Source organism: Wolffia australiana, chromosome 1 (assembly GCF_029677425.1).
Source record: "Wolffia australiana isolate 7733 chromosome 1, ASM2967742v1".
Lineage (NCBI taxonomy): Eukaryota > Viridiplantae > Streptophyta > Magnoliopsida > Alismatales > Araceae > Wolffia > Wolffia australiana.
In genome coordinates, this window is record NC_135835.1 from 13,289,324 (window position 1) to 13,305,878 (window position 16,555).

The following is a 16,555-nucleotide window of genomic DNA, read 5'->3' on the forward strand; positions in this document are numbered from 1 at the left end:
CATGCCCTCATTCAAAATAATACATGGGATCTTGTTACAAGAGATCCCAATTTTTATGTAATTGGTTGCAAGTGGGTTTATAAATTAAAATATAAATCCACTGGTGACATAGATAAATATAAAGCTATATTGGTTGCAAAATGCTATAATCAACAAGCGGGTTTTGATTTTAATGAAACCTTTTGTCCTGTTGTTAAATATACTACTATTCGTTTAATGCTTTCTTTGGCAGTGAGTAATAAATGGGTTATTCGTCAACTTGATGTGTCGAACGCATTTCTTCATGGGGACCTACATGAAAAAATATTCATGGAGCAACCACCTGGTTTCAAAAATAAAATTTTTTCTAATCATGTATGTCGTTTTAAAAAATCTTTGTATGGCCTAAAACAATCCCCACGTGCTTTGTATAAATTACATAGACTTGGTTTCACAGGGTCCAAAAGAGACACCTCGTTGTTTTTTTAATCTAAAACCTGAACCTACTTTTATTTTGATTTATGTTGATGATATTCTTATCATGGGTCCAAATGAAACTAATATTTTTAACATTGTTCAACTTTCACATTCGAATTTTGCTATTAGAGATCTTGGACCTGCTCATGTAACTTGCAGAAAATCCAGTTTTTCACGCTCGTACTAAACATATAGAGATAAATTTTCATTTTTTGCGTGAGCAAGTCTCTTCCAAGAATATCTCTATAAAATTTATCAATGGATAAGCTCAATTTGCGGACGTTCTGACAAAACCCCTTCCAATAGGGCGATTTCAACCTTTGCGGTTCACGCTCAACGTCCGGGATTGGCCGATGCACTTGACGGGGGGTAAAAGAGGAGTCAAAAACTCACGAGGAGGAAGACGCCGGAATAGGAACTTAAACAAGATTAGAGTAGTAAATAAATGGGTTTATATATTACACTCGTTAGAGATTAGACTGACAGGATGAAATATAAGTTCAAACATAGAAAGGATCAAACGTAGATAGAGTTAAACATAGATAGGAATGAACGATCAGGATAAGATCAATGGTAGCCTTTATAACAATTATAACGGCTACGATTATAACAGAAGAAGTTTAAACAACTGAGTTAAATGGATTGATGAGAGTTAATCGAGAAGTAGCCGTTATAACAATTATAACCGCTACAATTATAACAGCAACTATATGTAGCTACTTTATGGTATTAAATTCACCAACATTATTAAACATTACGTGTCGGGAAATACAACGATCTTAAGAGTATTTCTGCATCCCTTCTTCTTCTCTCTTCTCTCCTCTATCTCTTCTTATTCTTGAATCTCTTGAGGCGACATCGAGTCTCTTCAGCCAAGGGGCCGAAGGCGACTAGCGGCCACCCAGAAGGGAGATGTGAGCGGTGACTGTGGGAGACCGGCATATAGGGGCCGAGGGCGATGAGCACTGAGCCGGCTGAAGATGCGAGCATAGGGTGCAAAGTGGTCGAGGAAGCTATGAGCGCTGGTGTCGTAGGGTCAGCGGCCTTTTTATAAATAATGGTAATCTGAGGCAACTTCATGGACCATTAAATAACATGTCACTTGATGAATTTTACATGGATATAAGGTTTAATTTTAGATCCATGGGTATGAATGAATGTAAAGAAAGGGAGTGGATGCAATCCAAATGAATTGAACTGTAATATGTTGTGGAGACAGATTAAAATTTAGAAAAAATACCTTTCAGTTCCGTAAAAGTATTTGTACAAATAAAAATATATATATTCCAGCATAAAATATTTTCTAAATTTTTTTTTATATATTCCAGCTTAAAATATTTTCTAAAAACTATTTATATATTCCACCTTAAATGCATATGATGCAAAAAATCAGAAACTGTGTAAAAACTTTGACACAAAAATGCCATTATAAATATACTGTAAGTCATTAACCTGAGAAAATGCATGTATGATATCTACAGAAAACAAAAATATAAGTTTATGAGGGATAAATCACAAAAAATACGAAGTGATGAGAAGGATGAAAAGTATAGATAGATAAATTTAACAATGTATATAAATTTTTATACTTGGAATAAGGGTGCAAGTAGGGATTAATTTTCAACTATCTCTTTTTGCAATAAAACATAATAGAACATCTTTTAGTAAAGAGAACATGTATCTTCATCTTTATATCCATTGGGACATGTGTATGTGATAATCATAAATAATGTGATATTTTAACTGTAATTTCGTGATATTTATGTACTTTTTAATTTAAATGACCATAAATACATCTATTAAAATTATAATGAAAATTTTTAATGGTTTTTATGATTTGTGATTTTTCAATTTATTTTATATTCTAATAATTTCTTAAATGATTTATGGGTCATAAATTTTTTTTCAGATTTATTTAAATACCATAATGGGTTTTAATATGCCCTTATAAGGATAGTTTGAATTATCCAGTTTTTGTTATATATTTACGGGATTTTATGACTTTACATTCATAAAGAAGATTATTTTCTAAGACTGACCATATACTATTGATGATTAACTTTATTTAGTTTTACAATGTAATAGATTTGATTAAATCTGATCTGTTTCAATTGTGGGCAGCATTTTCATCGGCCAACCATTAGCTGCGTCCAATAAATAAAAGACACTCAAAACTAATATTTTTTTATGAGCATTGATACACAGGAGAAGAGGAGAACATATATGGCACTTTTCTATTGGTTGCCCGCATTTCTTTAAAGCGGCTGCACATGTGGCATCAGAGGATCTGAAGGAGAAAAAAAGGCACATTTAATATGGCAAATTTATTTTTGTTTTTTAGTTTTCTCAGGTACACAACATATTCTGATTGGGCGCGTTGTTTGAAGGCCACAAATCATTCCAGGCATTAGGAACCTTTCACCGAAATTGAACAAGTGTATTGCAATTTAAAGGCGAGATATATTGCTGCACTTTTTTGATAAAATTGAATTGATCCGCTAGGCTGATCCAATAAATAACCTGGATAAGGTTGACAGAGGATCAGATCGATCATTCAACTTCTTAAAATAGGCTACCAATAATGTCCCACATTGGATGTCGTCTAGCATAGTTCCAGTGTCATTATTTGACACAAATAAAGCATCTTAGGTCAGATCAGACGTCTTCCTACCGGAGACACTTACTTTCCTGGGCCGTGCGTTCCACGAAACCGAGTTTGTAAAAATAGGCTCACAGCCCATCCGCCCCAAAATCTCCTAGCCGTATATTGTATGCTATCAAAGCTGTAGTCCAGCTAGGCAGAATCAAAGCAGGTCTATCCCCCCCCCCATTCTCTCTCTAATGGCGTGAACTTTGTCTGCATCGTCGAGGTCAATGAGATTCGGTGCTGGATCAGGCAGATTAGCTCTGGAGGAAGGGAAACTAAGACCAGCCATTCCAGTAAATGTAGCCATTTCTTGGTTCCATGTAATCTCTTGCAAAGCTCTCGGTTGATTTGCCCCATGGTTGAACACTAGCCCTAATTCTTCCCAGCTTCGCGTTTTACATACTGTGGATGGGAAAATATATTTTGACTATCGCTTACGAGTATCTTACCATGGGATTAAAGTAAGTAATAGCTCGAATGTAGAAAGAAGCCAGTGGAGATGATTGAGTGTTCAAGGCGGGATCATCCAACCCCAATATTAAAGGATATTCCCTTAAAGACGACAATGCAGCTAGTCCATGTACAGGGAAGTGAGATATTGGAGAAATCATTCACCAATGGTTATCGATAAGCATGAGCACTAACTGAATGATAGATTAGGGTTTAACAATCAACCATGCCCTGAGCTTTTTGGGAGTCTCATGTGAATGAAGAGTTATAAATACACGGTAATTGATGATGGCAAAGGTTCCATAAGAGAATTCGAACACTATTGGGAATCTACTCGGTAGCTTGGCACTCCATGGGCTAGAAACTTAACCAATCAATGTAGTTAAATTGATCCTTAGGTAATCTATCTATTGATATACTTAATTAATAATATTGGATAATAATATTTACTGGGCCACAAAATTTATTCACTAAAATGATATATGGGCTAAAGGGTCACACACATACGATCGTAGGGACATTGGTGAATATATCTTACTTGATGAGTTTCTCAAAAAATCAAAAGTAATATATAAATAGGGAGAGGGGGCCCATTTTAGGTAACCACGCCAGGCAAAGGCGCCCCTCTTCCTTCATTCTAAGCACTTCTCCACTCAAACAAGGAGATACTCTTCATGGTGAGAAGATCAACAAGATATTTATGAAGAGCTGGATAAGAAGCGCAAAGCTAAGAGAAACTTTATATTGTGGGTACTTTTGGAGGACAGGTACGTGAGCGACTTCAGAACAATCCCAAAATGAGCATGTCAAGGGCGGAACAAGTTCCCTACAAGGCAAGTATGATGTAATTATTTTATAGATTGATCCTTTATTGATAACCACTTTTTGTCGCATTGAAAAATCATTTTTCTACCATTCAACAGTGGCGCCAGAACCCAACATAACAAAGCCAAGGTATTCCTCATACTGGGCAAGGATAGTTTTAAACTCTACTTATCGCATCACATAACTTGCCAAATGCTTCCCTAGACATCTCTGAGAAATATTACTTGAATGATAACTTTTAACACTTTACAATTAAACTTTCAAACATAGATTAAGATTAAGAAGGACCTTGAAACCATCATGCCACATATTTCATATTTGATAGAATGAACTCTTGTGTCTTTACTTTTTCTATCGATAGTTCAGCACCAAGTCTTTTATTTGAAATTTTATTGGGGTGATGATAATGGATTCTTTAAATATCTCTATGTCACATTTGTTTTTGAGGTTTTTCATATAAAAATGAACTCTTTCCTTTTGATATGTTTTGCCAAGGCTGGATCTTATTTTGTTTCTTTTTAGATGTACATGACCTAGATGTCAGATTCTGGGGTTTAATTTCTTATCAGGATGGTGATAATGGATCCTTTAAAGATCTCTATATGGCACTTTTTATAGGTTTTTTGGTGAATCAAATTTTTGTAGTTTAAAATATTTTTCTATCCCTTATTATTTTACCTACTTGTTACGCATTTTGTCCTCAGTTTTTGTGGGCATAAAGACAATGGCATTACTCTCAGCCAGAAAGTGGGGGACTCTTCCTTTATATTATAATACTAGCTTTCCATAAGACGTCATCTGCTTGGGGTTGGTGGAGGTGTTGGTTCCCCCTACAACATTGTCGAGGATCTTCCACATTTGGATTGATTAGGAACTCACACTCCCTGGAGATGATACTTCACTATGATCCTTTACGTGCCATATCCTTAAATTCTCCTCGAGAGTGTTACATTAGAGATGAAGGTGAGTGGCAAATGGATGCTCTGCATGTCGAATTCATCTAGTGAATGTTTTCCATTGATTTGCTTTGGGTTTTCACGCTGTGGTTGATGATCCATAGAGGACTCAAGAGGCAGAAGAAATAAAGCATTACAGTGGCAAACCATTATAATAAAATGAAACGCTGATTGGATCACCTTGAACCTATTAAAATCTGATATCTTTCTGGTTTCTCAAATGAGTCGTCAGAAACAACACAAATGCCCAACCATTAGACATATCCCTGCAGTCCTCAGCATGTTATGGCCCCACATCTTCTAATAGATAATCATCACCATTGCTCCAGGAAGACCTTCTCCCCATTATTGTGGCACCAGGAGGGGAGATCATCCATACAGAAGAGGGGAATGAAGGTAGTCCAACAAAAGTTTTGCATGACATATTTTTTTGGGGCCTTCCTCTATTTTTATACTCAAACTCTTTTTTCTTAAACCCATATTCTTTTAAAGTATATCTTCCAACATCGAATAAACCTTATGCATGAGACCCACAATCCTGACATTTTAAATGAATAACCAAATTAAGTTACTGTATAAAACATATATCTTAATTAACCCTATGATTATTTAATCAATTTGATAGGTCAAGTCATCAACATGCGAGCTCCCAAACTTAACAAAGTGCTATAGATGGTACAAAGGAGTCCATCAAATCTTTCATGGGGATTTTATATTATCTGCACCGTACAGATATAGTCCCTCATCTTCGCAACATTTCTATAATAACTAGGGGTATGGCAAATTTTCAAACAACAACGGCTATCCCAATTAGTATTTATGTTTTTTGGAATGATTAGAAAACACCGTTTCTGGTATCTCCATTGACTTCCAAATTATTCATCACATCTCGCTGCTTGAGTTTTCTAAATTTATGCTGAGGGAGGGTGATCCATTTTTACCATAAAACAACCTTGGAGGACTTCTTGTCTCAGCGGGACTAAGACGATTGGAACCATGTGATTGGGAACCCGTACGTCACAGTCAAAATACAACCAAGAGGGACCGAATAGTATGAGTATATCTAAGATATTTTGATGTTCTTCTCAACTGTAAGTCTAGGAGGCACATGATAAGTTTTTTAAGATATATAATCATCACTGTTAGACGATCTCATCACACTTTAATATTTATAAATATATTGTATTAATAATTACTGAAAGAAACATGAAAAATGTGATTGGCTTGCATGCCAAATATAGTACTGTTATTTTAGCATAACACGTGATTAGAGTTTCTCTCTTTTCTCCTCTTCATAACCTTCTGTCTCATTTTCATACATCTTTTCTATCGCATTTAATAATCATCCACTTAAAATCTGCCTATGGCCAACGACTGTTGTTGCTTTCTTCTTCACGGATTTCCTCTGTATATCTTTCTCTATTTAAATTTACTTTTAAAATATCAACCAATATTTATCATGAACATAATGTCAGAACTCAATTAAAAGGTGCTTCAAAGTTTCTCTTCCTTTCTGCGTTAAATTCATTTTCACATTTTTCATTCACATTAAGCATAAATTATTTTTTTAGAAAATTTCCAACTTTTTGTCCAACATGTTTCCAATTATTTTTTTCTTAAATCTTAGCTATAACAATTAACAGTTCAGTTTGAAAATTGGCTCTCTCTCTTAGAATGACAAAGTTTTTACTTATATTTTCTCCCTTAGTCACTTGTATTATGATTTAATGTTAATTATTTTACCCATACGGCTTTCATCGATCCCCAAGCCATCGCAATAAGATTACTCTGAAATTTAGTTCCCAAATTTCTTTTTTTTTTGTGGTGGGGGGGGGGAGAGAGGGGGGAGGGGGGGGTTGTTTTGAATTTAAGGAACTATTATCACTTCTGTGATTTTCCTCTTCTTCTTTATTTAGCTAATTACAATAATCTCAATGAAAATTAAAGATTAAAGATTTTTTAAACTCCAGCAGTCATCGAAGTTCGCACGACGACAAGTTATTTGTGCACTTTTGTCCTTCAATGAGCCTGAAATTTCGCAGGTCAAGCGATACGAGAAAATCTCGAGAAATCAAAGCGAAACTAGCTGATGTAATGGCTAGCACAATACTCGTCATTATTGTTGGGAGACCAATGGGAAGAAATATGAATCATGTAGAGGGAGGTTCTCATTCATTTGAAACACAGGGTGATAAAGGCAATCGATGCGTTTTAGCAAATCACCCATTTAAACTTGACAAATAATAGTTTTAAATGTTTGTTATTGATATAATTATCTTCTTGCAGCGATCTTCTCAAGATTATAAATAACCTTCCGTGTTCGAAGCCGTACTATAGAAGGGGTGGTACCAGTTTTTAAGAGAACTGTGTTTTTTTACAACGAACTATTTGGAACCGTAGAAGTAGATTGTAAGCCGTTGCAGGTACTGTGCTTTTCTTGCGGTCCATTGGCGATTCTACCTCTCTGTCGACCGCTGATTGAAGGATGAATTCCATTCGAGCGCAAAACTTGTGAAATTACATTCGGGCGCGAACAAGTTGTAGAATCTGGATCGAGAAGATAAGGAAATCCCGTCGTCTCGGTTGCGGAATGACCGCGTCTGACATTCCCCCCCTACCTCGGAACTCCGAAACAGACGGTCTCCTTCGTTGCCCACTATAAGTGAAGGGCTTGCGAGGGAGGCATGGTATCAAGGAAAAAGACAGACCGCGCTTTGAGAGATGGAGAAAGTCAGAGAGATGGTGGCCGCATTCACGGCAGTGTCAGCGGCGGAAGTGCGAAGTGTCTGGGCGAGTAACCTGCACCAAGAATTCCCTCTCATCATGCAGGCTCTGGGGGAGTCCCGCTTCGTTGCCATGGACACCGAGTTCCCAGGCTTCGTCCACCACACCTCAGCCTCGGCCGGCTCTCGCGAGCGATACGAAGACGTCCAGCTCAACGTGAACAGCATGAAGATCATCCAGCTCGGGCTCTCCTTCTTCGACGCGCACGGCCGGCGTCGCTCTTGGGAGATCAACTTCAGCGATTTCGATCTCTCCTCCCCGTCGGATCTGCGATGGGATGCGTCGATAGAGCTGCTGAAGCAGAGCGGGGTAGAATTTGCGAGGACGAGAGCGGAAGGCGTCGACTCCGCGGTCTTGTCGGGGCTTCTGCGAGGGAGCAAGCAGTGGACGCGGGGGCCCAAACCTCTGTGGGTGACGTTCCACGGCCTCTACGACGTCGCGTACCTGCTCAAGCTGCTGACCCGCGCGCCGCTTCCGCAGTCGCTCCGAGGGTTCGCCTGTCTGGCGGGCCACTGCCTCGGCAGGGTCGTGGACGTGAAGTGCCTGGGCAGGGTTTTCCAAGTGTCCCACCTCGGCCTGGCGCGGCTTTCTCAGTCTCTCGGCGTGATCTTGTTCGGCAGGGCGGGGCACCAGGCGGGCGTAGACAGCCTGCTCGCCGGGACGGTGTACGCGAAGATGGCGGCGCAGCTCTGCGGGCTTGAAAAGAGAGTCGAAGGGATGCTCTACGGGATCGAAGACGAGACAATCGCCGTCCCTCGAGGATGGTTGCGTTCAGAGTGCAGCGCCGGTGGTGCGATCTCCTCGCCACATCAACAGCGCTGGGCGCGCGCCTCTTCCCTCAAGGATGGTTGCGTGGTATTCACCGCGGCCTCCTTGCTTTGATCCCAAGTCAACCGCCTCCTCGCTTTGATCTCATAGCCAGTTTTGTGTCGGCTATGATCTACGCAAGGAAACATTTCTTCTTCCGATGATGGTGCGGTTGAGATTTAGTTCTGAAGTGAATTATCTTACTGAAATCTTCACCTGCGCCATCTCCAGTTGACTACGATCTCTCAGCGCTAACATTTCAATCTGTACAATCATTTAAACAGACACTTTAATCTCGGGAACCATCTGTCGATTCTAAATCCTTTCCTCTTTCTTGTCGCGGCCTGTTCCCACCGCTGTTTCGCTATTGTCAATTCAATGAAAATGATGGACACAGTGACCCGTTAATCGACTGTTGTTGTTTAGTTGTAGTTTTACGTAAGACTTTGAAGAAGAATCGGCGAATTGCAATGCCATTAAGCAGTTGTAGTTTATTGAAATAAGAAGCAAGAGAAATGGGTTTGTTTCTTCTGACTTTTGCACCATGCAAGTTGAAAGTGCGAATTCGGGCCTGAGGCGCTGTCCTAGTTCTTGAAAAACAACCAATTCGTTCCAAACTCTTTATTTCTTTTCTTTCCACGTGGAGTGAAAGGGCTGAAAAACCTAGTCTAAGTTCTGTTCGAAACAAGCATGCGGTTTTACCTCTTCCCATACTCCTCCCTTTCGAAACTACCAAAGAAAACATATATCCTCTCTCTCTCTCTGTCTTACTCCTCAATCTCTCGTATCCCCCCTCCTTGTACAAACTTTTAACAGTAACCTTTTTAACCTTTTATTATAGAGAATTAGAGAGTGGATTAGTGTCTCTCTTCTCTCTCTGCCGATGCCCTGGCGATTGAAGGGGACTACCATGGATCTGTGTAAACTTTATTGGATGGGCTTGCGAGCTACAGGTCTTTCTAGTCTCGCCTGGCCGACCGCAGTAAATTGGTAAATTGTTTACGTTTTTTTTGCCATATTTTCCGTTGAGTTTGGAGATCACTCTCACATAGGTATTTTTTGATTTTTCGATGCCACATGTGCATCTGTTCCAAAGTCAAGATTCAAGTCTGGTTCAGGGGAGCAGTCCTGAGCAACTCCTTCGTCCTCGTCCTCTGCGTCGTCCATCCTGCAAAGGCCTTCTCCTTCCTCTTCCTTCACGATACGTCCCTCAGCAGGAACGTATTGCAGTGCTGAGGTGCAATGAAGTTTGGGAATCTATTCAATCTGACAAAGTATTTTCCCAACCGTACAAACTTGCAGGATCATTTTCCTGAATTTTTCATCATGGAGATTCTCAAAGGATCGGAATAGCATTGTTAAATGTGTCGTTCAACGGTGCAAATATTTGTATATTTTTCTCCATTGGCAATATCAGGAGAGATTAGTGGGTGGTTGTCGTTGTTTTCTTTCTTCACGATAGATTCATTTATGGACAACGGTTATCGAGGGCCGTAGTTTATCATGGTACGATTGTACCTAAACCTTGTATATTTAAGTGAGAATTCTCGTAGTATCTAAAAAATATACTTAAAGCCTTCTATGTTACAGTGAGAATTCTCATTTTCTTTGTTTTTTTACTTTTATTTAGGAAGACTCCCGTTTGATTTCCTTTTCCGTAAGAGCATTCACAAAAAATCAAGGAGTCCTGATAAGTACCTTGAAGTGTGAAAAATATACTTAAAGCCTTCTATGTTATAGTGAGAATTCTCATTTTCTTTGTTTTTTTACTTTTATTTAGGAAGACTCCCGTTTGATTTCCTTTTCCGTAAGAGCATTCACAAAAAATCAACGAGTCCTGATAAGTACCTTGAAGTGGTAGCTTAAATTTTCTGTTAAATATGACCGACAGAAATTCCCTCTTTCAATAGGTTTTCTCTCAATGCACATAATTTTATACTCATTGAGTGTCTATATTTCATATTTCCAATGCAGACATCAGATTTAGATGTCTAAGATCTCTTGTAATCTTGTGTTTATGAGGTGATATGGCCAGATAATTATTGGCCATGTACCCATGTCCCGAGGATAATTTGGGTCGGTTAGTGAAATTATATTGTTAGTTTTAAGTGGATAAGATAAGACCTAAAATGGGGAGTGAATTATATTATTTATATTTAATTCACTATAATCTACTTTACTATGGAAAGTGTGACTTACCTATATAGGGTAGACTCAGTTATTTTTTTAATATGGCTTTGGCCTTGATCTGTATGAAAAAACAAAGGCTCCTACAGCGGAAGATAGATAGCGAAATCAAAATGGCATCTAAAAATTGTTTGACCAGTGATTTATTGTATCCTCAACTGATAAGTGTTGAGCCACTCAAATGTGCAGCATCTAGATGTATCTGCACGATCCCTTGACACGCCCCGTTCGCACTCCATCATCGTCATCGCACTGTTTCAATCTCACTGGGAATGGAGAGGAGACAGGGGGAGAAGAAATAACAATAAGGATCCTGGACAATTCTGCCATGGGAGGTTTCGTTCAGAGCCTTCCCCTATTTATACTAAATGAGTATTTTTTGTAAAACCCCAAACTTTATGTATATCTTCCGATGTCCAAAAGACTATTTGTGTGTGAACCTCTTGGCACGTATATCAATCTTGTTGGCAAATCCAATGTCCCAATAAGTTTTATCTGCCTTCCAAATTGATTTATTATATTTTCATATAGATTAATTATGGACCGATTTAACACAATAGATAGGTTTGAATTTCAAACCGATGGGCTGACATGCTACACTTCGTGCTCTAGAAGATACAAATGAATGAGTATTAGTCATTCATAGAGAATATGTGTCATAAGTCCCCATGTACATATAGACCCTCATCCTCTTCATTCTCCTAGGATGACACATATGTTCTACTTTATTCAATGTGTACGTTCGATCATTTAATGTACTACTTTATTCCCCCATAATTTCTTCAATTATGATTCAAATTGAACACTTCTAGATCATAAGAATTGATATGATGTTTAAGAATATTTTTTAAATTTTAAGCAGTTATTGCTACTTATTTATTCAATCCTGCATAAAATGGTAAAAATATTGGACCCTATGGATTCATATCAATCTTATCACTTATGACATGATGGTCTTCATACCAAGCTCATTAATTACATAAATTATGTGTCACCAACTTATTCTCCTTGTAACCTCTTGTAGCCTGAACCAAAGAATACGATTGTCAATCCAATAAATATGGAATGATGTTAAACTTGTTCTGCAAAAAGCTTGTATATTTTGTAGAAGGCGAGATCTGATGTTTGCTCTTTGTGGTGTGAATTTTCACCTAGAGATAGAGGGGGAAAAGAGACAATTGACATTATGGCTAGATCTGCCTAAATGGGATTCGAAAGTAAAAGGGAAAAGTATGTAATTTTTAAAAACCCAACAGTCAAATGCATTTAATATTGTCAGCTAACCATCTATTTTATTTGATATTTGCCTATCTTGGCATCTATTTTATTTTTATTTCATTTTTTATAGACTACCGTTACATGTAACTCCCTTGTATCCAATTATAAAAGGAGTACAAGGGAATTGATCGTGGATGTCAAGAAGTTAAGTTTTTTTCTGTTCATCCTTGCATCTGTTGATCAACTCTCTTGTGGACAAAGATTGGGAGGTGGAAGGATGATCCATCTACCACTCCAAAAATTATGAGAGTAAAAAATAAGACTCAATAGCTGCCTTAATTTTTGGTGGGCATAATTACAACTTTGGTATTTACTTCATTAGCCACAAAATGTAAAACCAAACATTAGATTTCCATAAATTAACATAAAAAATTCTTAAATTTTATTTTAGATATCTGAAAAAATAAAATTTAAAATATAAAAATATTTAAGTGTATTCATCTTTATTTGAGCTCCTATTAATAATCTATTAATTAATATATAAATATCTGAGGTAGATGGAAAAGTCTGGGTTGGCCATTATGTTTCATTGGCTAAATGTTGCTTGGGTATACTTGACCAGCTATACATAACCTTGATATCTACCTGTCATAATATCTTGAGGCATAGCTCCATGATTTGACCCATTGACTAGATGGTCAAATATCACATATCTTTACATACACCAAGATAGTCATCGAAAGCATGTGTCAGTTCCATAGTTTGAACCCTATGAAGTAACTTGTTTTGTATCCATAAATATTTCTATCAATAAATGTCTAAAAATGTAAACTCATTGACTCAGGGTTGAATTGACATCCACTTGAAACAATCATCAAACACATATTTTGGCATTATATTTAAATACAATAAAGCTTAATCTTCATATGTCAATGCAATCACGTTAATCATTCCACTCTGATTCTATTTATCACATGTGATCCTTGCTACCACAAATCTCTTTGTATTATACTCAAAACAGAGTGTCAATCGATCTGTGAAAAATCTCATTAAAGTAGCAAGGGACTTTTTTCATCTGAGTATTGATATTCTTTTATACTTAATTTTTCATTTAAAACACCTATCACTTAAGTATATCTTCATTGATCAAATAAACCTTATGCCTGTTAATGACTCCCAAAGCTTACAATGCACAAATTAATGACTCCCAAAGCTTAATAAATCTTAATTGCTTAACCCAGTTAATTTACTATGCACAAATTAGATATTAATGAATTAAAATGACATTCATTATTCATCAGGTTCCAATCATTGGCATAATATTATGTATGTAAATCATCAGCTGGCACATATCCTCAAATCACCCAAAAAATGTCAATGTTTGGTGTGAAAACATGTGTTCAAAGTTTGCATCCAATCCTATTTCATCACTTGTACCTGAAAATGGATTAAACTAAAATCGATTTTTTTGGAATTAAATGCACTTTTCCCTTCACCACATTATAGTTTTAATACATTTTTTACCCGTGTTTAATGATTTTGGTGCATTTATTATAAATTAAATTAATGATTTGTATTAAGTAGACATGTATTGATGTCACTTTGTGTAAATTTGAAACTAAATTGGCCATTTTATGATTTTCAGTGAATTTTCATCAAAGTTTGTACTAAATTGGTACTTGGACAAGCACAACTGATCATTGGCTGCAACCAAAGATTGGAAACTGCTAATAATTCTTCGCAGCAAGTGATTGGCCGCAATCTGCATAAATGAAATTGGTGTTGGGTTCTGGTGCCTCAGTTGAATGATAGAAAGCACTTTTCTATGCAACAAAAACATTGATTAATTCCAAATCAATCTCTAAAACATAGTACATCATATGTACCTTGTGGGGAACTTGTTCCACCTAGCCTTTTGAAGTATCCACATGATCAAGTTGCTACTGGATCTTTACTTCTCCAACTCTTCTTCAATTTTTTGTAGATCTTCTCACCATGGAGACTCTATTGTTGGATGAGTGGAGAAAGCTAAGAAGGATGAAAGGTGGGGGGGTCTGGCTAGCATGGGTGCCTAAAATGGGTGTCCCTCCCCTATTTATATTTTACTTAATAGTTTTCACAAAAATATTTTAAGTAACCAATGCCCCTATGATCTTATGGGCGTAACCCTCTAGGCCCATATATCATTCGAGTTGAGCAATTTAGTGGCCCAATAATAATCAATAGCCAACCTTATTAATTAACTACATGGACATATATATTGTTTAACTAAGGATAGATTTAACCTAATCGATAGGTTAAGTTTCTAGCCCATGGGTGCCAAGCTACACCTTGTACTATAGAAGATACCGAGTAGTGTTCGAACCCTCTCATGGAACCTTTACTGTCATCGGTTACCGTATATGTATAATCCTTCATCCACGTGAAACTCTCGAATGACTTAGGGTATGGTTGATCATCAAATCCTAATCCATCATTCAATTAGTACTGATGTGTAACATGGATCATTGGAAAATCCCTTATCCAAAATCCTCAGTACCCTGGCCAGGGAATTAGCCACATCATATACCAATGACTTGGCCACTCAATCATCTTGATCACTCAATCTCCTTGAGTCAATCTCCTCATATACCAATGCTGGATGATCTCGTCTTGACCACTCAATCATCTCTTTGGGCTTCTTACTATATGTGAGCTATGACTTATTTGAATCTCATTATTGTCCATTTGAAATATGTCTTTGGAGTCTCAAGTCAATGCATCTCTTATACAACCTTGACATAAATAAACCTCATTAGGTATAATATCATTCAAGGATCCATACGGATCAATTCGATGAACTATCTCTCTAAAGAACATCAACCATCTAACCTTACTATCTACACATTAAATTTACAGGATCAACCATACTAATTATATAAGGAGGATCAGATAGTTTATTCTATCCAAATAGTTGGACATCCATCTTGACTATCCATCGAAAATGAATATTATGTATGTTAAAAGACTAGTGATCATTGTATTATGATCTCATCATAATTCACCATGTCATTGCACGTATATCATTGACTGCATTATAAACATCACACATTAATGATAATGAATAAAAGTATTTCATTCAATGAAATTAACTAAAATATGGTAGTGTGATGGGCTTGACGACCACACAATATACATTAATTGGAAGAGAAGAATTGAATCGAATAAAATGTATTTAATGCCATAAAATATTGAAATAAATCTGAAAATATATTCTGAATTATAAATTTAATTTATTTACTAAATATCTGTAAGAAAATCCTGAAAAGTTCCAAAATATTGAAAAATCAGATACCATTAGAATAGTATCATAAATTATTTATGCTTGAAAATATGTAGATATGATCATTTAAAGGAAAAACATGTCAAATATGTGAGATTCGTTAGACTCAGCATGTTATTTGTGATTATGAACAACTAAAAGAGTATTGCTTTCAGCATACCTCCTTGTCCTCCTCTCCTTGAATTCTCCTATTAATCAAATTTAGGGTGGTTATTTAGTGATAACACTGAGTGCATTAAATAAAATATTTAAATAAAACCTTCACTCTAAAAGTACTAGTGGATAGGATACATAAGGATATTCTCCATGGGAAAGATAGATTAAAAAATAAATATATCTTAAATAGTGATGAGCATATGAAAAATGATATATTATATGGAAAGAGGTAGATAAATGTGAAATGCTGGTATGAAACTATCGTGATTAATAATTATTGAGAATATGAATAAGTGTATGCAATGTGAAAGGATAAAGAGGTGTGGATATAGAGATGTATGGTATTTGATGTATGTGAATCTGTGTAGAAATGATGAATGGACGAGTAACTGGATATATAGCAATAGACTGGATGAATTTGTCGATTAATTTCTGATGGAATGATGTCTAATTCTGTGATGGAATATATAGGACTTGGATGATGTGTTTGAAATGGATTTTTGATTTGGAGCAAAGGATGCCCTAAAATAAATAGGTCTCTGGAAGAGGATGGAGATGTGGATGCAAAAATACACTTTAGATCCTTATCTTCTGCCATGGTAAAGGTATTTACTCCTTCAAGATAAAGACACCTTGATGGATCATTGAATAACATCTATCACTCAATGATTTTTACATGGATATAAGGTTTACTTATAGATCCATGAGTATGGATGAATGTGGAGAATGAGATTGGATGAAATTCAA

The 16,555-nt window shown here is 36.7% G+C and overlaps 1 protein-coding gene across 1 annotated transcript; it reads left to right on the forward strand.

Annotated features, from left to right (window-relative positions):
- The first annotated feature begins 8,055 nt into the window (after positions 1-8,055).
- Positions 8,056-9,114, forward strand: LOC144701299 (putative CCR4-associated factor 1 homolog 7). The gene has a single exon (XM_078573114.1). The coding sequence runs from the start codon at positions 8,056-8,058 to the stop codon at positions 8,998-9,000; it is 945 nt and encodes a 314-aa protein (XP_078429240.1). The 3' UTR covers positions 9,001-9,114.
- Positions 9,115-16,555: the final 7,441 nt, after the last annotated feature.